This window comes from Lissotriton vulgaris, chromosome 8, assembly GCF_964263255.1.
Source record: "Lissotriton vulgaris chromosome 8, aLisVul1.2, whole genome shotgun sequence".
In the NCBI taxonomy this organism is placed as follows: Eukaryota; Metazoa; Chordata; class Amphibia; order Caudata; family Salamandridae; genus Lissotriton; species Lissotriton vulgaris.
In genome coordinates this window covers 1,508,693,717-1,508,714,924 of record NC_141696.1, presented here as the reverse complement: position 1 = coordinate 1,508,714,924, position 21,208 = coordinate 1,508,693,717, and the positions used below count along the sequence as shown (strand labels likewise).

At 44.4% G+C, this 21,208-nt stretch overlaps 1 protein-coding gene across 5 annotated transcripts in view; it reads left to right on the top strand.

Moving 5' to 3' along the window:
• Positions 1–21,208, top strand: part of STXBP5L (syntaxin binding protein 5L) — a 1,891,501-nt gene that overhangs the window by 952,374 nt on the left and 917,919 nt on the right. For all 5 annotated transcript variants that reach the window (XM_086935625.1, XM_086935622.1, XM_086935624.1 and 2 more), the window contains exon 8: positions 77–200. In XM_086935625.1, the coding sequence (XP_086791751.1) occupies positions 77–200 (124 nt within the window). The remainder of the gene's footprint in view (positions 1–76; positions 201–21,208) is intronic.

Below are 21,208 nucleotides of genomic sequence, written 5' to 3'. Positions count from 1 at the left end.
ATCCAAAGAGAATACTTCGCTTCTCAGCTCTCTCTGCCAGTGGCAAGCTAAATCTGTGTCTTTTCTGTTCTCTCAGGCAATTCATTCTGTGGGCTGGCACCATGAAGGAAGACAGTTCATGTGCAGCCACTCCGATGGAAGTCTGACTGTGTGGAACCTTAAGAGCCCTGCCCGGCCCCTCCAGATTACACTCCCACATGGTAAGGGACTACTTCTAAACGACTAACTTTGATGTATTTTATTTCTACAAAAATGAGAGGTGCAGGACATATGGACAAATTTCGATTTTAAGAAACACGATTGCTCTTTCAACCAGAAGTAGCAATATCCTTAAGAAAGCTTTCGTAACTCATTTTTCCACAAGTGGTATATAGGTCTGGCATTAGCGCAGACCTGTTAATTTGACTAAACTGTTATGTATTATACTTACGTGTAGGGGCTTGCAGTCAGTCCTCTTCATCCGTTGGTCTGTTGTTGTGTCATTTACGTTTTTCTTCTGCCCACCAGAGCATACCGCATTGGGCAACAGTTAAACGCACTTCAGCCATTGGCTGAGACTTCAATATGAGTGACAGTGGGGGGGGGGGTCATTGCGATAGTGGTCGGATGAGCCTCCGACCGCCGTCATATTGGGATTGGGACTTCCCGAAAAGAAGGGAGCAGACCCACCCGTCAGATTTTGATGCGACTGCTGTGCAGACAGTCGCAAACATCCCTTTTTCAATTCTGGCTTGTCCTGCGGCCCGGAAAAGGGCCGTGGCACAAGCCGCAATTGGAAAATTTATGTTTTTAAATAAATATCCATGCATTGCGTGCCAGGCACCATGTACATGGATTTTTGGGGGGGAACCACACGTGCCCCCCTGGCCCCATAGCAGATGCCTACGGCGATGTCCTTTAGCTTGTGCCTTTACGTGCCGGTGACCACCATGTAGAGGCTGAGGGAGAGGGACATCCTAATCCCTATAGTGGTACCTCGGCAGGCACCGCCTCCATTCTAGTGATTAGGCTACGACTGCCACCCCTACGGGCTCCTTGAGCCTGTCGGAGGCAGCAGCCTTTCCCCCAGCCAAAATCGCTCCGACTGCCCGTATTGTAATACAGTGGTCGGACCGGACACACTGGATGCATGGCTGTCCCCTCAACATCATAGTAGGGCCCAGGGTTTTTTCACAAGAAACACATCTAGACACAAAGATGTTTCCTTTATGCAGGAGGATGGCTGTGACAAACAGTGTGCTTGTTGAAGCAAAATATACTGTTCGAGGCATGTGGGCTGCTGAATTCATATCTGTGCATAGATCGCCGCCTAGTGTTGGGTCCGGATGATTGAACTTTGTTGTCTTGGAAGAGTCTTCGAAGTATGACTCCTCCCCTGGACTACAGTGCGCATGGGCATCTTCTCCATCCTCAGATTGTTTTTTTTCCGCCATTGGGTTCGGATGCTAACTCCTATACTCCAACTTCGGAATCGAAAACAAAACTTTTCTTAAGGCCAAAAGGCCTTCGACTTCGACGGTATTGTTCTCGTTTGGTACCTCTCTACTCGATACAACCTTCCATCACGAATCGGTCGTCGACGCGGGCCGTTGTGCCTTTTCGACGCCACGTGAGCCGTCCGTCGATGGAAAGAAGCCCGTTTAAAAGGTGCCCACAATGCCACTCCAAGTTCCCACATACTGATAAACACTCAGTAAGCAACAAGTGCCTTTCCCCAGACCATAGGGAAGAAACCTGCCCAGCCTGCGCCCAGTTTCGATCCAAGAAAACTATTCGAAACCGACGGGCCGCTAGGCAAGAAATGCAGCGACAGGCACCGGAACCGGACAACATCTTCGATGATGACCAGGAACTCCAAGACGCTCCAGACTCGGACCTAGAAATCATCACCGTCGGGGACTACTCAGACTCCGATGACGAGATCCCACCGGGGCAAATCGTGAGTACACTGCCCCGACACCAATTGACCCGTTAACAAAGGCTCTGTCTGGTCGAGGCATCGCCAAAAGGCCTTAGCCAAGATCATAAAAAAGTTTTGCCAGCCCCGCCGTCCGGCTCAGCTCCGAAATCGAAACCGAAACTGAAACCTTCAGAGACCCCAGGGCCCAGTACCATCGTCCCAAAGAAGGTTCCAGAGCCAAAGAAGGTCGTTGACCTGAAGGGCGTCGATCCCAAAAAGTCTGTACAGCCAAAGAAGACTGTCGACCCCAAAAAGGCCGTTCAGCCAAAGACTGTCGACCCTAAAAAAGTTGTCGAACCAAACAAAGGCACACTGCCGAAGGGCGCCGAACCGAAAATGGTCGTCGACCCAAAGAAGCCTATTGTTCCAAAATCCGTCGACCCGGCACACGGGCTGTACCGAAGCCCGTAGCAAGGCTGGAAAAACCTGTCAACCCAAAGATAACTGCTCTGAAGACACCAGTCGATCCAAAAAAGAACATCGACTCGGAAAAAGACACTCATCCAAAGGAGCCTACAAAGCACAAAAACGTGTCGAACCGAAAGTTCCGGTCGGCCCGAAGACACCCGTCGACCCGAAAAAAGGGCCTGAACCGAAAAAGTCAGACAAAACACCAAAAGTCATCCAAAAACCAAGTGTTCCCGATCCAAAAAGGTCAAACACTCGACCCAGGACTGTAGAGGAAGAACTATTCTACCCAGATACATCGGACGACCAGGCAAAAATATATATCAATCCAGAGACTGGTAAAGATACCATTCTGCATAGGAAAAAGAGGCCTTTGGACTTTGATCCTCATTCCCCTATTCCACTGAAGAAAAAAGACTTTGGGACTTCTCCCTCTAGACCCTTCATCCCTTTTCAACCTATCATGCCTACTAAACCTTTTGCTCCTTACTCTCCTTCTCACCACAGGGACAATGAGGGGGACACAGGGGATGAACCACAGCCTCTATATGATTTCCCACAGGATCCTGACCCACAAGAAGAACCTTGGGATGAATTACAAGACCCTTACAACACCCATCCCATCCCTGATGTAGCCACTTATCCTACCAAGCCGTCACCTACTGATGACACAGTAGTCTTCAATCAACTTATAGACAGGGCAGCACAATTCCACAATGTGGACATGCATAATGACCCTGTGGAAGAAGACATTTTATTTGACACATTCCCTACTGCAGAGAAAAGTGTCAGAACACTTCCCATGTTAAAGGGAGATCTAAAACACGCACCTGACATATTTAAGGATACAGTCAGGGCACGGGTAATCAATCCCCGAATAGAAAAGAAGTATAGGGAAGCTCCTACAGACCCTACTTACATCAAAGGGCAGTTGCCACTAGACTTACTGGTGGTGGCTAATGCACGTAAAAGAGCCAACTCCCAGACAACAGGGGAAGCACCTCCCCCTGACAAAGAGTCAAAAATACCAGAGGCATCAGGCAAAAGGGTAGCAGCACAAGCCTCAAACTCATGGAGGATTGCTAATACACAAGCCCTCCCGGCTCGTTATGATAGGGCGCACTATAATCAGCTCGAAAACCTCATGCAACATCTACCTGAGCCTTTTAAAGCACAAGCTAATGATCTCATACAAGAGGGAAAATTCATATGAAACGCCTCCATCAAATGTGCGCTTGACGCAGCAGACACCGCAGCTAGGTCAATTAACACTAGCGTCTTACTTAGCAGACATGCATGGCTGCGTATTTCATGGTTTAAGAATGAGGTGCAGTCCACCATTCTTAACCAGCCTGTCAATCAGGACTTTCTATTTGGCCCTGCTGTCGACACCATTTTGGATAAAATGAAAAAAGACACGGAAACCGCAAAATCAATGGGTGCATTGCAATTCCTGCAACATAGGGGCTCCTTCTGACGCTCCTCATACAGAGCAAATACACGAGGAAATACCTCGCAAACATCTGCCTCATACTAAAGTAACACACAAGGTTCCTTTAACAAGAACACCACCAGAGGAGGTTACAGAGGTAACAATAATAAGGGAAGAGGACGTGGAGGCAATGTCACCAGAGCCTCCACTGCCACAAAACAGTGACTTCATTACGCTACCTCCAGACCACTTAACACCAGTCGGAGGCAGACTACAACAGTTCCTACCTGTCTGGCACACAATTACCACGGACAGGTGGGTGAGAGAAATTATCCAGTCTGGCTATTGCCTAGAACTGACTTCTACACCACCAAACATACCACCCAGACATCGTCCTATGTCCACGGAACACATCACCCTGCTACAACAAGAGGTGAAATGCATGCTTGAAAAGGGGGCCATAGAGCAAGTCCCTTTCCACTAAAAAGGGATAGGAGTATACTCCCTATACTTCTTCATTCCAAAGGAGGACAGTTCCCTCAGACCAATATTGGACCTCAGACCCCTAATCAATATATACTATGGAAGCACTTCCACATGATCACACTACAACAAGTGCTCCCGTTGCTACAGCAAGGAGATTTCCTAGCAACACTGGACCTCAAAGATGCGTATTTCCACATACCCATCCATCCAGCCCACAGAAAATACCTCAGGTTCACAATAGAAGGTCAACACTACCAATTCAAGGTTTTGCCCTTTGGGGTTACCACTGCTCCAAAAGTGTTTACAAAATGCTTAGCGACAGTGGCAGCACATCTCAGGAGGCAACACGTCCGTCCATGTGTTTAAGGGTTTACCCAATGCACTCAAAAAAGTAACACACATAATATATATATATTATATATATATATAAACAGGTATAAACAAAGTACAATGAAGCAAAACAACAGAAGTAAATTGGAAGCTCCAGAGGGACAGTTGTCTGTCGTAGTCCTTTATTATGTCAAACAGCCAGCCGGCACGTGTTTCATCGCTATTGCGAATCCTCAGGGCTAAAATGGCTGTATCTAAACCAGAAGGTCGCACTGCTGGTGATAATTCCGACCCAGCTGGGCCTGTGACTGTAGGTTGCGAGAAGAGGAGAATCAAAGGACTGGTTCCAAAACCGTATCATATATTAGTGTGCGTGTTGTCCCGAAATAGTTAAATACGCGTCCAGTAAAGATGTGTGGTCCATGTGTACCCTTACCTGGACGATTGGCTAATACAAGCAAAATTGTACCAAGAGTGTGCAGCACACACGTCTCAAACAATTCAGTTGCTACACAGCCTAGTCTTTTCAATCAACTACACAAAATCGCATCTGCAACCCTCCCACGTACAGCAATACCTGGGAGCCACTATAAACACCTCAGTGGCGAAGGCATATCTTAATTCAGCAAGGATAGCCAGTATGCAGACACTCATTCGCAAATTCCTCCCACAATACTCTCTACCAGCTCGAGTCCTTATGCAGCTGATAGGCATTATGGCCTCCTGCATATTCAATGTCCCCCATGCCAGACTGCAAATGTGCCCGTTACAGGAATGCCTAGCACGGCAATGGAACCAGGCTCAAGGACAACTAAAAGTCCTAGTGTTGGCAGACAGTCGCGCTCACAACTCTCTGCAGTGGTGGAACCCACAAAACCTGTTCCAAGAGCCGGTTCCACAACTAGTACTGGCAGCGGACGCGTCACTGACAGGCTGGGGAGCCCATCTCCTTCAATACACAGTACAAGGGCTCTGGACAAACAAACAGAAAAAGCTGTATATCAACCAACTAGAATTGCTAGCGATATTTCTAGCCCTAAAAGCATTTCAAAAGTACTTGTACAATAAGACGGTGTTGATCCTGACGGACAACATGACCTCAATGTACTATATCCAGAAACAGGGAGGAACGCACTCTCCACAGCTGTCCCATCTGGCACAGAGCATATGGAAGTGGGCGATTCCAAAAAACATTTTTCTCCTGGCAGAACACCTTCCAGGGAAGGACAATCAGATTGCCGACCTGCTCAGCAGGCACAGCCAACAACTACACGAATGGGAGATTCACCCCTAAGTTCTCCAGCCATTTTTCAAAAAGTGGGGTCACACAGAAATAGACCTGTTTGCCACAAACGAAAACTCCAAATGCCAGTTCTTTGCCGCCAGATTCCCACATCCATTGTCACAGGGCAATGCGATATGGATGAACTGGTCAGGCAGATTTGCGTACGCTTTTTCCCCAGCACCGCTAATCCTGCTGGTGGCACGCAAACTACGGCAACACTCACTCATGCTGATCCTAGTTGCTCCCACATGGGCGAGACAACCGTGGTACACCACATTCCTAGAACTTTCAGAAGTGCCTCATCAAAGACTGTGCCTTGCACCACATCTTCTAACTCAGAACCATGGAGAAATAAGACACCCAGATCCCAAACAGATGAACCTAGCGATCTGTCTCCTGAGTTCTTAGAGTTCGGATACCTTAACTTGCCCCCAGATTGCATGAACATCATTAGGGAGGCAAGGCGACCAACTACGAGAGCATGCTATGCAGCTAAATGGAAAAGATTTGTTATTTACTGCAATAATAACCAAATCAACCCTTTAGACCCTTCCATACAAAACATTATATGTTACCTGCTGCATCTACTAAGATGTAACTTAGCATACCCTTCTATACTACTACACCTCGCTCCTATAGCAGCATACTTTCAAAACAGGCAACACCTTTCACTGTTTAGGGTACCAGCAATCAAAGCCTTCATGGAGGGGCTAAAAAGGGTGATCCACCCAAAACACCCTCCTTCCCCAGTCTAGAACCTAAATATAGTACTAACCAGACTTATGGGCCCTCCTTTCGAACCTCTCCCCTCATGCGAACTACAATTCTTAACGTGGAAGGTTGCATTCTTGGTTGCCATTACCTCACTCAGAAGAGTGAGCGAGTTACAAGCACTAACAATTCAAGAACCTTTCATGCAGGTACATGCCAATAGGGTGGTTCTTAGAACCAACCCTAAGTTCATGCCTAAGGTTGTATCCAACTTCCATATCAACCAATCAATAGAACTGCCGGTTTTCTTTCAGAACCCACAGCCAGTAGCCGAAAGAGCCCTACACACATTAGATGTAAAAAGAGCTCTACTTTATTATGTGGACAGAACTAAATTATTTAGAAAAACAAAACAACTATTCGTTGCCTTTGCACCACAACACAAAGGAAATCCGATTTCAAAGTCAGGAATAGCCAGATGGATAGTTAAATGCATCCAAATTTGCTATCAAAAAGCAAAACGCACTTTAACCGTCCCCCCAAGAGCACACTCTACAACGAAAATGGGTGCATCCATTGCTTTTCTAGGAAACATTCCCCTTGAAAACATCTGTAAGGCAGCCACATGGACCACCATACACACTTTCACAAAACACTACTGTGTAGACGTGCAAGCTAAACAGCAAGCTGCTGTAGGCCAGGCTGTCCTCAAAACTCTTTTCCAAACTGCTGCAGCTGGCACAGGTAACCACCGCTAGAGGAGATACTGCTATTCAGTCTATGCACAGATATGAATTCAGCAGCCCACATGACTCGAACGGAATATGCTACTTACCAGTATGCATCTGTTCTTGGGATGTATGGCTGCTGACTTTCATATCGCCCGCCCTCCTCCCCGGTGCCTGTTGCAGCTGCAGCATTATCTCTGGCATGGCCATCTCTTACTTTACTATCTCCATCTCTGCCACAATGGCGAAAAACAATCTGAGGATGGAGAAGATGCCCATGCGCACTGTAGTCCAGGGGGGGAGTCACCTATCTTGTGATACTTTGAAGACTCTTCCAAGACAACATAGTGCAATCATCCAGACCCAACACTAGGCGGCGATCTATGCACAGATATGAATGTCAGCAGCCCTACATGCCAAGAACAGATGCATACTGGTAAGTAGCATATTCCTTTTGGTTTAATATATATATATATAATATATATATATATATATATATATATATATATATATACACACACATATATATATATATTTCCATTTGTAATTTTCAGTAGGGATTATTCTCTTTTGTTAATTCCTGAATTTATTCAGTATATGATTTATTTTGGGTTGGCTAAATTATACTTATGCCCTTCCATTAGGAATCTGTCAACCATAGATCTGAAAAGTAGTATGTTTTCTATGTTAATTGTCACATGGTGTTCACTACTGCATTATAAAAAAAATGGCACACACAAGCTAGAATATCTGTGATCAAGGGCATCCGCCCGAAATGCGTCAGACCGTTGTGTTGTGTAATTTGGTGAAATAAGCATCACTTTGCCTGAAAACTTGGTATTCGCCGTGGTTTCTGTTCTCCAGACACCAGCTAGAGGTGCAGGGCTATTATTTCTCGATATATATAAATGTATATATATATATATATATATATATATATTCTTGTAAACTCTGCATCCAGCGTACTTCGTACCACAGAATAACGTACCACCTCGCAGCAGGTAAATATTTCAGGAAGATTTATTCTCTCTTATCACGGTTCTTCTCTGGCATTATATATATATATATATCACAAAAAAGGAAAAATAAAGAAAATGCCCGGTGCTGGTTCTCAGTTCCCTGTCTTCCTCTCAGGGAATACTCTATGCATTACATCACACACTGACACACATTGGATCTTGAGTATCCATGCACATTCTTTTAGTGTGCATCCTTTAAACGGACATTAGAAACAGTTCCTCTTCAATTAGTAGAATTATCATCGTTTTCAGAGAACATCATATATTGGGTTACAAGTGTTCATCAACAATGTAGTGGATTTGACAGCCAACATGTATTTCGTGAAATTGTTTCGCTTCTTCAGGGCTTGAGAGTTTTAATTCATCCAAGGAAAGTTTATATCCGTAATCTTGCTAAAAGGTTCCCAAATAATCTTCGTAGCATTATGTGGTATCCAATGATAACTTCCAATAACATAATCCGGCAGTAGCCTCTCATCAGTGTACGTAGTATCATGTCAAGTCCACTACATGTTGATGAAGATTTGCAACCCAATATATGATGTTCTCTGAAAACGATGATCTACTAATTGAAGATGAACTGTTTCTAATGTCTGTGAAAAGGACGCACAATAAAAGAATGTGCATGAATACTCAAGATTTAACGTGTGTCTTTCTCAGTGCATGACCCCATATATATATTTAATGTGTATATATATATGTATATGTATATATATATATATATATCAGTGGAAAGGCAGACAGACACAAACTACGTGAACATTTTTCTTTTGGGAGGCCCACTGGAGGGCTAAGAAACCGCACGAACATTATGGGAGAAATGCAGAACCCACTGGAGGGTAATAATTTGTACAAAAGCACTACATAACCCAGCATGCAACATTTGTTGGACTCACCTGCAAAGCCCACTGGGGGCAATTTAAATTAATCATATGCAGAGGGAAGTGCCTTTTAAAAACTACTGCGCAATCCTTTTTACATGCCTGTGAACAAGGGGCTGCTGCCCTGAAGCGCGTAAGGCTAAAGAAGTTATTCTGAACTGAAAATGCTCACTTTGTCTCAATAAAGAATTGAAGGAATTCACCTGCCTATGCGTGCGTCTTTGAACAGGAGGATACATTGCAAGCATCATATCTATATATATGTATATATATATATATATATATATATATATATATATATACATATATACATATATATAACAAAAATCGCCATTTAAAATTTCCCTTCTTTGGAAAGAACAACGGGGAGTGGTGCAAAATCCTTAGTGCTTTATTTTTGTGCAAATAGTCAGCCAGCAGCAATCCGCCATGACGCGTTTCGCCTCCACCAAGAGGCTTGATCACATAAATATGTATATGTATGTGTGTGTGTGTGTGTGTAGCTATGTATAATAGGCTGGGTTCACAGCCGATGCCAGATCAATTGCCCTTTCCAATGGTTCTTTATTTCATGTACTCTGATTTAGGAAGCCCTGTTACCAGAAGTCTATACTTCAGGCGGCAGCCCGTCTGTGCTTTTGTTTAGATGGCTAGCCCTTCTCTCAGGTGCACATCACAACAGTAACAGGAGGGAGGCTTAACATGGATGAGTCCACATAGTGTTGATGTTGTAGAACTGAAATAAGGCTCCATTTCAGTTCTACATCCCAATCCAACCCTGTTTTTAGGGGAAAAACAAAATGAAAGGCTGGCCCAACCCCACTAGACACCCAGCCTCCACAATAGCTATGGTTCTTGGAAGCATATGCAGAGAATTAGGCCCCAAGGGCAGAAACCTACACTTGCGGAAAGATTGTGAGTATTACGGAGGGACTCTGCAGAAAGGAGTGAACTGTTCTGATCTACTTGCTCAAATGCAACAATGATCATGTTTTTGGGATATAGCTTGTGCTTTAGCATCAGTGGTAGCAAGATCGCATATGTGGATGAGAGACTGGAAAGCGATAGAGAAGAAAGGACGCTATTGTGTGCTGACATCCTTTGAAGACATAAAGCATGCATTGCCTTATAAGGGAAAGGTCTCTGGTTCATCTTTCTCTGGGGGCTGATAAACAACAACCACTCTTCTTGCACATATAGAACCTCCTGTTGCAAGTGTTTCCAGCACAGAAAATCAGAGAAAAACTAACACAGCTCATCCTTCTTCTGTTCAGGATTGATCATGAGGTACAATGGAGAATCCAGATTGATTTGGTGGCTGTATCCATTATAGGAAGCAGACAGCTCAGTTGGTGCTGGGTATTATTCAAGATGGATATGTTCTAAACTTTGTCTCCATGCTCCCAGATTCTGAATTCATCCTTATACCTGATCCCAGAAGCAGATTCCAAAACACAGGCATTAGGAGAAGTTAAAACTATGTTACTTCTGAAAAAAACAGTGATTCCAGTTCCTGTAGAAGAACCATACCCAGGAGTCTAGGCTGTTTTTCCTAGTGAATAAAGTTACAGGAGCATATCACCGAGTATTTGGTCTAAAAAGAGTTGAGAACAGAGTGGGACAATGCACTTCAAGATAGGCTTCCTTTAAAAAAGAATTGCTTTGTTTCACAACAGAGAATTCTTGGCCAAACTTGGCCGAACATGTTGCTTATCTCCACATTCCTATGGATCAGATTCAGATATTTCTGAGATTTGCAGAACAGGATCAGCATTTCCAATTTTGTGTCCTGCCATTTGGTGTCGAGTCTGCACCCAGGATACGTGGTAAAGTACTGGCTCTTTGGTGTTTGTGTTACACAAGATGGGCATTCTTAGACATCACTAATTGGATGATTGGATGTTCCAATCAGTATGAAAGGATCAGGCTAGTTACTGCACCACAGAGCTCTAGAAGCAGATCTTACTCGTGTAACTGTGCTTCATGTTGGTGGATCCAGCTCATGTGTCAGAAGATGTTATGCACATGTTTGCTTTTCTACAAGAGGGAGGAGTTTTAGGGGTTTTTGTAGACATCCTTTGTTTTCATCAGGTTTACTTTTAAGGGTTTAGCAAAACCTGTGAGTTGTGTATACGTTTCAACACTATCCTTCACATAGTTCAGAAAGTTTGCCATTTCTCATCCTGATAGGTAGAGCCTGGTTCCTAGTTGGATCTGATTTTGGCTGTGGATTCTTTACAGAAACACCATTGAAAGGTTATGCTTCTCTCTTTGGTTGTGAGAAGGGCAGTTATGACCTATGTGCCAAGAGTGGCTTCTTTTCAGTGGTTACACCCTGTTTTGTGAACTTTGCCAAGAAACGTTTTCAAACCCTCCACGCCTGCTCTGAGATGTAGGGCGAGATCTTGCATTTCCATGGCGGCATATACGTTACAAAACGTTCCTTGCCCCCTGCGGTGCACGGTACCTTGACTTGTCTTGGGTCGTGCTTAGACACAGAGAGCTTCTTTGGTTGAGGTGTGTGGGGCGGGCACACGAGTGACACTTCAACGTTGACCATCCACTTAGGTGAAGCCTACTGGGGCTGTAGACTTCAGTTCTAGAATTCTTTCCACTGTGAAGCAAATATGAAGAAGGCTTCTTTAATCCCATCTCGTGTCTGTATGCCTTTTAGTACAGTCTTTTCTGGTCACCCAAGCTAAGGCGTGGCTTAAGGTTACTCCATTGTGTAAGGACTGGAACGAGGAAACGGATGAGGAAGTAATGCTTAAATTACTTACTCGCATCTCCGAGACTCTGATTTCACTATTCTATGTTTCAGTCTTAAATTTCCATCCCTTCTCCAGGATGGTCCGAGACACCCAGCTGACCTGGGGATGGGGGAGAGGGGCCTGGATGCAGGGGTTAAAGCATTTCTCAGGATCTTCCTTGGAGCCCTGGAGGGCCTGTGTGAGGGAGGGAGTTGGACTCTCCCCCTCGTGTAAGGATTGAAACAATATTGGATTGAGAGCAGTGGAACTTTGAGTAAAGAATGGAATCATTTGCCACCATAGTAAGCAGTGACAGTCGTAGTCATTCCCTTGGACGTGGTCTAATTCTTTTTAATTGTCTTGATTGGCTTCAATTTGAAGAAGGGAATTCTTCGAAATGTTTGCCAAGAAACAACAAATGACGATTAAAAAGCGACCTTTCGTCCTGCTGCCTCGGGCCCCAAGATGCAGGGCTTGTGTGTCTGGAACTGTGATGTTTGTTACCTGTAGAACGTTAAACGCACAAAAGTGGTGGATGGAAATACTAGTGTTATGAACCACCGCCTGGGCACAAGCCCATTCCACTTTGTGTAGCTCGTCGTCGCCATTGCAACGAGAGCCCCGACATTTGCAGCTCTGTCTTTGCCCCTGGCGTGGCACAGACAAGCTAAAAACAATGGAATGAACCATAGTAGTTCATTACCAATGTCTGTGATTAATTGAAGCTTTTTTTCCATCATTTGTTTTCTGTCGTCGTCTCCTTTCTCACTCAGAGGGGATGCGTCCTAGCAGTTCGACACTGGCTTGGCTTGCGTGTGATTCGAGCCCCTCTGGAATGCTGCTGGCAATGTAATAAAAAACAAATAAAAACACACAATGAAATGAACCCAGAATGAATAACTGTGTCTGAGATTAATTCAGCATTTTCCAGTCGTCAGTTTATTGCTCTCTGTAATTCATTATGCCGTCCAAAGTACAAACATCCACATTACTTGTCAGGTTGAAATAGCGTTACAAATAAAACGTAGAATATGAGATTTATATGTCTAATGAACCTGCTTTTTAAGTGGCGCATATAAATCAGTTGGCCTTGGTGGTGTAAAAATTGTAAAATTGTGATGTTTTGTAACATCTTCAGAAGTAAGTGAGGCAGCATGAGGCTGTGTTTCTGGCTGCATCCAAAGTTTCCAGTAATATGAAGGAAATCAGCAATACAAACCCCCTTGCCCCCCCCCCCCCCCTTGGCCCTAAACAAGGCCCACAAACTGCTAAAAAACAGCCCACCTGGCCATAAAGCAGGCCCACAAACTGCCAAAAACAGCCCACCTGGCCATAAAGCAGGCCCACAAACTGCTAAAAAACAGCCCACCTAGCCATAAAGCAGGCTCACAAACTGCTAAAAACCGGCCCACCTGGCCATAAATCAGGCCAGAAAACTGCTAAAAAACAGCCCACCTAGCCATAAAGCAGGCCCACAAACTGCCAAAACAGCCCACCTGGCCATAAAGCAGGCCCACAAACTGCTAAAAAATAGCCCACCTGGCTATAAAGCAGGCCCACAAACTGCTAAAAAACAACCCACCTAACCATAAATCAGGCCCACAAACTTCTAAAAAAAACAGCCCACATAGCCATAAACAGGCCCACAAACTGCCAAAAACAGCCCACCTGGCCATAAAGCAGGCCCACAAACTGCTAAAAACAGCCCATCTGGCCATAAAGCAGGCCCACAAACTGCATAAAACAGTTCACCTGGCCATAAAGCAGGCCCACAAACTGCCTAAAACAGCTCACCTGGCCATAAAGCAGGCCCACAAACTGCTAAAAAACAGTCCACATCGCCATAAAGCAGGCCTGAAAACTGCTAAAAAACAGTCCACCTTGCTATAAAGGAAGGCCCACAAACTGCTAGAAATCGGCCCTCCTGACCATAAAGCAAGCCCTCAAACTGCTAAAAAACAGTCCACCAGTGGAGTAAATTATAACTTCTAGTCGTCGGAGTGGTGGTCCAGGACCAAATGGCATCCCTCAAGCCCTATTTAAAGAAAACTCGCAATATTGGGCATAGAATCTGACAAGATTATTTTATCATGCCCTGTAGAATGAAGAAATGCCCGATAAATTGAGGGGCTCAATCTTGGCACAATTTGTAAAGCTGGCCAGGTCTTGGACCCTACTAATTATAGACTAATATCCTAAATGGATTGTGAAGCTAAGTTTTTTGCTAAATGTCTGCTGGCAGAGCTAACGGCTTGGGTGGGTGCCAGTAAACAGCTGCCAATGAATCAAACAGGATTTAAAAAAGGCATGGGGACTATTATTAACATTCAAATGTAGCTCTTGTAATTGAAATTGCTATGTGCCGGTCATTGAACCTGCATTTATGTTTTATCGATTTTAGTTCGGCCTTTGACACGGTGCAAAGGAATATTCTTTGGAACAAGTTATCGAAACGTGGAATTGCACCTAGTTTGTTGAGAGCCATCCAACTGCTGTATACCAATACCTGGACGAGAGTAAGGTTGGGCCAGGGTACAGTAGTGTAAAAAAAGCTGACATCTCACATAGGTTGAAAAATATTAACTCTCATTCCCCGCCAGTTGCCGGTTTTAAGGTTTCCCACTTATTGTATGCCGACGACATTGTATTATTAAGTTATACAAATGTGGAGCTGCAGAGACTAATACGCTTCATCTCATGGGTTAAAGGTCAACTTAAAGAAGTAAAAAAAAGTGCTGGTGTCAAGAGGGTTAGCAGCGCAACCTATATTGAGTATAGCAGGGTCTGTGTTGGAATCTGTTTCAGAGTATAGATATCAGGTGTCATACTAGATGCAAGGGGTTTGGGTAAGAATCAGTTGGCAGCACTACAGAGAAGAAATAACTCATAAACTGCAGCATTTACTACCCTCCAGAATAACTTAAAAGTCTTCCCCTCAAATAACTTAAAAGTCTTCCTCTCAAACTGTTACTGCGAATAATGTCAGTTAAGCATGTTCCATCTCTGACAGATGGAGTAGAGACCTTTAGAGGACGCGCTGATAATATCATAGACAAGCTGGTGACAGGTACCTATTGCCGCTTGTTTCATCTCCCTCAGCGTACATCACCAGCTCAAATTCGACTTGAGTTCGGCCTTAGACGACAGAACCTAAACAGCTTAGGGGGATATTTGAAATTTTACCATAAACTGAGACGGGATAATAACTCAACGCTTATGACAGAGGTCTGGGAGGCGATAAGTGACAACAAGCATAAGTGGCCTATTAATACTTCAAATTGGCAATAGATATGTTTAAGGCTGAACAATTATGGGCTTTACCCCTTTCACAAGTGGCATTTACCAAAGTGATAAATGGGTGCAGTAAACATTTTTCCTTGTTATTGGATAAATCAATTCTGGCAAAAAGATACCATGCGTTGACAGTGATTGCTTCCTATGGTATGGTCAAATCTCAGAGCTATCTAGGGGATTTAAATAGCCAAAGGGCCAATTTGAAGTTTATGAGTCTCCGGTTAGGCAACAGCCTATTCCGTGGAGACACCCCAACCTGGAAAAAGCTGAGTGTTGAAAGGATGTGTTGTCTCTGTAACTATAATAGAGAAGATATTTGTCATATCATTTGTACTTGCCCAGCATTATTAGTTGAACGTAGGAGGCTGCTGAGGCAGGATTTTAATAGTAAATTGATACGAACATGTCGACAAGCAGTCATAGCCAGCCTGCAGGGAGAAGGTTTACAACTCACTGGCAGACTTTTGAAGTTTATAGAAATAGCAGAGAGGAAACTAACTAATAGTGATCAATAAAGAGATTATTTAGTACTAATGAAATGAGGAATAATACTTTTACTTATGTGTTTTTAAAATAAGAGCCAAGGATTAGTTATGCATGAAAAGTAAGGAAATTGCATAAATATGTTTTATTGTATGAAATGTAAGAAAACTGTATTAAGATGTTTTTTACTGTAATTTTTTATTAACTGAACAATAAATCGTCAACAACTTACTGGCCGAGTAGGACCCTTAATTACCGACTCACATGGAAATCACAATTTTTTCAGTGGCAGCCAAGGATTCCATTCTGGATGCCTACTGAACTGATGTCACACCCCTGGAGGTCACAGAATCCGCAGTAACTTACATTCTGATGCTGGAGTACCTGGGGTGGGCTCCGGACGCTTGTAAAGGGTGCCTGAGTACTACTGCGTCATATCTTTCTGCACGCTGAAGATTGCATTTGTTTCCCAGACTTGCTCAATACTTTGCCGGTTCTGTTACAGAAGGGGGGGAGGAGGGAGAGTAAGGTGTGAAATAAAAGGAGGATAGGGTGATTCAAAGGAGAGAACTAAGTTTCATATTCAAAACAAAACATTCATTATTAATGAAGAAAAGGCTATAACTTATTCAAGCCAAAGTTACAGTTCAACTAGTACAAAAGTCATTCTACGATCACACTTGTAAATATTTTAGTCATGGATAGTGCCGGATGACAAAGACAGGTAGAGCCGTCGACGTTTCGACCCCTACATGGGAGGTTTACTTGAGCCCTTAAACGGGGTCTTCATCAGGACAGGGAAAGTAGTGATGGGGCCAGACAATTCTAAAAAGTAAAAGAGGACTGAATGAATTTAAACGAAAGGTGAATTTAAAATGTAGCTATATAATAATAAGAGATTATTATTTACCATGGTATATCGGGCCAGCCGGCTCCGAATGTCTAGAATCTGATGGACCAACTTCTGTATGGTCGATTACTAGTGGGCTGGGCCAACTAGAGAGGAGCAAGAATGGTATCATGAATCAATAAATTACAGGTGTCAAATTCACAAGCAATTAGACAAGAATTGACTGTATTCTAATGGGGGTCTGACTCACATGTATCCTTCACTTTGGGTTGGAATCAGTCCATCAATACAGGGGGACTGTAGGGGTAGGATAAGGTTTTTTCTTTTTCTTCTTCTTGGCTTCCACTAGAGGAGCAAGAGGAATATGGTTTTAGCATCAAACTGCCACAAAATCAAATTGTGTGTTTCCCAGTGACTTTTTGGGTAAAACCCCTCTTTTGGTAACGTGTAACAAACTAAGGAGGTCATTAGGATTGCGGTTTTTCCGCATCCTCCGGGCCGGCGGAAGTGTCCGCCGGCCCGGAGGATGCGGAAAAACCGCCGCGGAGCCTTCAAAGACCCCCAGCCAGATTAGGATGGCTGGGGGGGTCAGGAAGACCGCCCGCCGCATGTCCGCCGCAGTCGCCTTACGAAAGCTCTAATATGGAGGCGGTGTCTAACAGACACTGCCAGCCATAATAGGATTGGGGTGAACAGATGCCTTTCCGCGGCAGCTTCTCCACCGTGGAAAGGCATACAGTGATTTCTTTGGGGGCCCGTTGTGGGCCCCCAGGGTGACGGGGGTGGGGGGTGCACATGGGGGGTACCTATGGTACCCCCCTGCATTTGCATGCACAAAGCGGCAGGCACAGCGCGGTGCCTGCAGCTTTGTGCATGTAAATGCGAAGCATGCATTTTTAACATTGCGGCGGGTGCTGCTTCAAGCAGCACCCGCTGCAATGTTAAACATACAGGATGTGACCGCCAGGGTGGCGGTCACATCCTAATTTGCATGGAGGGACCGCCGCTGCCCCTGCGGGCGGTCCCTCCTCCTCTGGGGTGGAGGCGGATGCAGGTTCGTCGCCATCCTAATAGGGCCCTAAATGCGGGGTGGGGGGTAAGGATGCCTATAGGGTCTTGGACTGTGCGCAGGCGCGCAGGAGTGTGACAGAATCCCCCATTATTGTTCTCCAAGCGTTGATGACAGACCCCTGACCGTAGGGAACTATACAAGCTACAACAGTGAGTTGCATTGGCAACCCTCTAATTATGTCTAAGCTTTGCTTCCCACTCAAACGAACTGCTTGCTTTCTAATATCTTATGAGCATTTTGACGAAGCAGCAGGACATTTGGAACAATATTAGTGCATTCAGCAAAGTTACTCAGTAAGACTTTTTTTATTCTATCGCAATAAACCATGAAGGAAAAATATAAAATGATTCATTATTATTTGAAGGTTTTTTACTAAACCCGAGATTGGACGAGCTGCTGCATTTGAATCTACTGTCGAGTAATCCCCAGTGTAACTGAGTCACCGTGATCAAGTCTTGACCTGATGGTACACAGACCACAGACTTCCTGGCACAGGGGAGAATTTCTTGAAAGTTTAATCAAGAAGAAAGAAGAGGATGTCAGCTTGTAAACATGGTCAGGGAAGCCTGGGTTCTTACCAATCACAATGCTGCAATGCAGCGTTGTGATTGGTCAGTGGGACCTGGCTGTGCTTCCTGTTTCTCGAGTTATGGCGAAGAAAGCAGGAGCAGGGACTCGGGACCTGGCGGCAAGTTACTTTTTTTCAATATTGCGTACCCCAACCCCCGTACCTAACTCCCCTGCCACAACCACCCCCCCAGCCACTCGCTAGTCATGCCTGTTGCCACTGGCAGCTGGTAGAGAAGCATGCCTGAGAAAAATCTTCAAATGGATACCACTTTCCTCTCGTATGCCATTAGTGCAAGGATTAATCATCTGCCGCCTTGACTATGGCAACGCCTTGTTGGCATCCATTAATGAAACCCACCTAACTGAGCTCCAGGTTCTACAGAATACCGCAGCAAGACTGGTCCTTAATCTCCCCCCCATTCACCCTCCGCCCCCAACCTAAAATCCCTACACTGGCTGCCCATTAAAAAACGGATCACTTTCAGAATATGCTGCCTCGTACACAACACCCTAAACAGTAAGGGACCCCGCTACCTAGTGCCGAAACTAATAGCATATCATCCCCCAAGAACCCTCCGCTCATCCAGCAAACATCTCCTAACCATACCCAAGACGCGCACCGTCAAATATGGCGGCAGGTCATTCTCCAAAATTGCCCCTACTATCTGGAACACTCTGCCCTTACCTCTCAGAACTGAAGGGGACCACAAGAAATTCCGCAGGTCCCTTAAATTTTTCTTATTCTACTCACCTGTCCCTCAGCTCGTCCTCCCTGGGACCTATGGTAACTGCTGATGTAGCGCTATGAGACCGTTTCGGTGATATATGCGCCTAATAAATGTCACATACTTACATACCTACATGTTGAGCACATCCTTTTCTTTGGGCTGCCAGCCACGCCCACCTACATTATGAGATACTGGCGTTCTTAAATTTACACCTAGTCACTGACGGCTCAATTTACATTTACATTTACACAAAGTTACAGGAGATACACACAAGCTTTATTTTGAGTGCAAATTCACATTTTTTATTGGCAACATTTTAATGTAAACTGGCAAAGCCATTTGTTCACATGTAAAATTACACCAGTATAGACAGATAACATTATTATTTTAGTAATATTACACTGCCCTGGTGTAATATTATGGCACAAGCAGAAATTCTTACCCGAGACGAGAGTGAGGGTTCCAGGGTAAGGGAGCCTTGCAGTGTCAATGAAGATGCACAAGCCTGCAAGTTTGTCAATGTTCAGTATGACATATTCACACATCGACCTCTGTTAGTGGATATCCTCCTGTCAGGGGTACGGGTAAATCTGTGTCCATGTTCATACGGTAAGGGCTCCAGTGGGGAGATATAAAAAGTCTAAGACGGTAAAAAGTCTAAAGAGCAGTTGCACTTTTCCAAAGCATTTATACATGTGCAAATTGATACCTTTTAAACTGACACATGATAATGTCACAAGCAAAGGGAACGAACTTGTAATTCACAAAAGAATTCCAGAACTTTTCCAGACAAACTCTGATTATTGCATCTTTCAAGGAGTACTCCCGGCGGTCTCTTCGAATTCTAAAAAAAGTAAATTGTTTTCTTCAAACGTAGGGATAAACCTGCAGGAATACATTGCTAAATTTTGTAAGCATCCGGCCCAGAGTAAATAAGAATAATTCATAAAAGTGGCTGGATGGAGAGCCAGGTATCGATTTCAGGTGATCGCCTCAGAGAGCCGGCTGTTTTTCTTGGTTCAATAGCATGATATCAACAGGACGGAGGTTAAAGGAGGAACTTTTTTAGCTTCTTCCACGACATGGCAAAGCGGTGTGAAGTGCTCACTCTCACCCCTTCTATTATCCCATTGGGTGTTGCTGAACTCCCTGGTTCTACCAGCTGTTGGAAGTTTGCATATTTCTTGTTCTCCAGGATGTGTAGAATGTCTTTGAGCAGGAGAGTGGACATAAAGACTTTAGAATCTCTGCTGAAACAGAAATGAGCCTGTGCCAGAGCGCAAGTATCAACAGTTCTGGACTATATAAATTGTGAGGATCCAGTTTGATAGGAGTGAATTGTTAAGGAATGATTAGTTTGTTTTATGGTTATTAACGAATCTGTAAGTGACAGATCTGAGAGTCTAACCAAGGGGAAGGGCTTCCACTAAATGTGCGAAACAACGTCCCGAATCTAATAAGAGAAAATTCCCAAACAGCTACTGTCTGGGGTGTGCTGCAAACTGCCAAACTACGTAGGAACGCTTTTTTTCACAGAAAGGGTTCCTACGTAGTTCCGCAAGTTGCAGCACCCCCAAGACAGTAGCTGTCTGGGATGGCCCCAATGATGAAGCATGTCACCTACGGGGAACCCTTGGTGAGTGAGGGGACTCAAGAAGAGAATTTTCTCTTCTTAGATTCGGGGCGTCGTTTCGCACATTTAGCGGAAGCCCTCCCCTGTGGTTAGGTTCTCAGATCTGTCATTTAGAGACTCGTTAATTACTATACACAGTCTGGATGATGAACTTAACGTCTACCTCCACCTCCCCTCATTTTTGTTTATAGTTTATTTTATGTTCATCAAAGGCTTGTAGAACAGTGTGTGTGTGTGTGTGTGTGTGTGTCTGTCTGTCTGTCTGTCTCTCTCTCTGCCTCCCTCTTCCGGAGGAGTCTACATCTCGACAAATACTAAGGTAGAGGGTTCATGCTGAAGAGCGGTCATCTTAATAATTGGATATAAAGCACAACACATAGGCTTGATACTGCTCACTCCCAATGGCCCCGTTACATGTAAAAGTTGGTGGAACCAGCTCCCATACATTCAAAATACTCATCCAATCCTCAATCATTGCCGAAGGAAAGAACCAAGTAGTGGCACTCGATTAAACAATGCCTGTAATTATGCTGCAGTGCTGGTGCTTTCCTTTGTCGATGACTGAGGAATGGAGGACTATTTTGAATA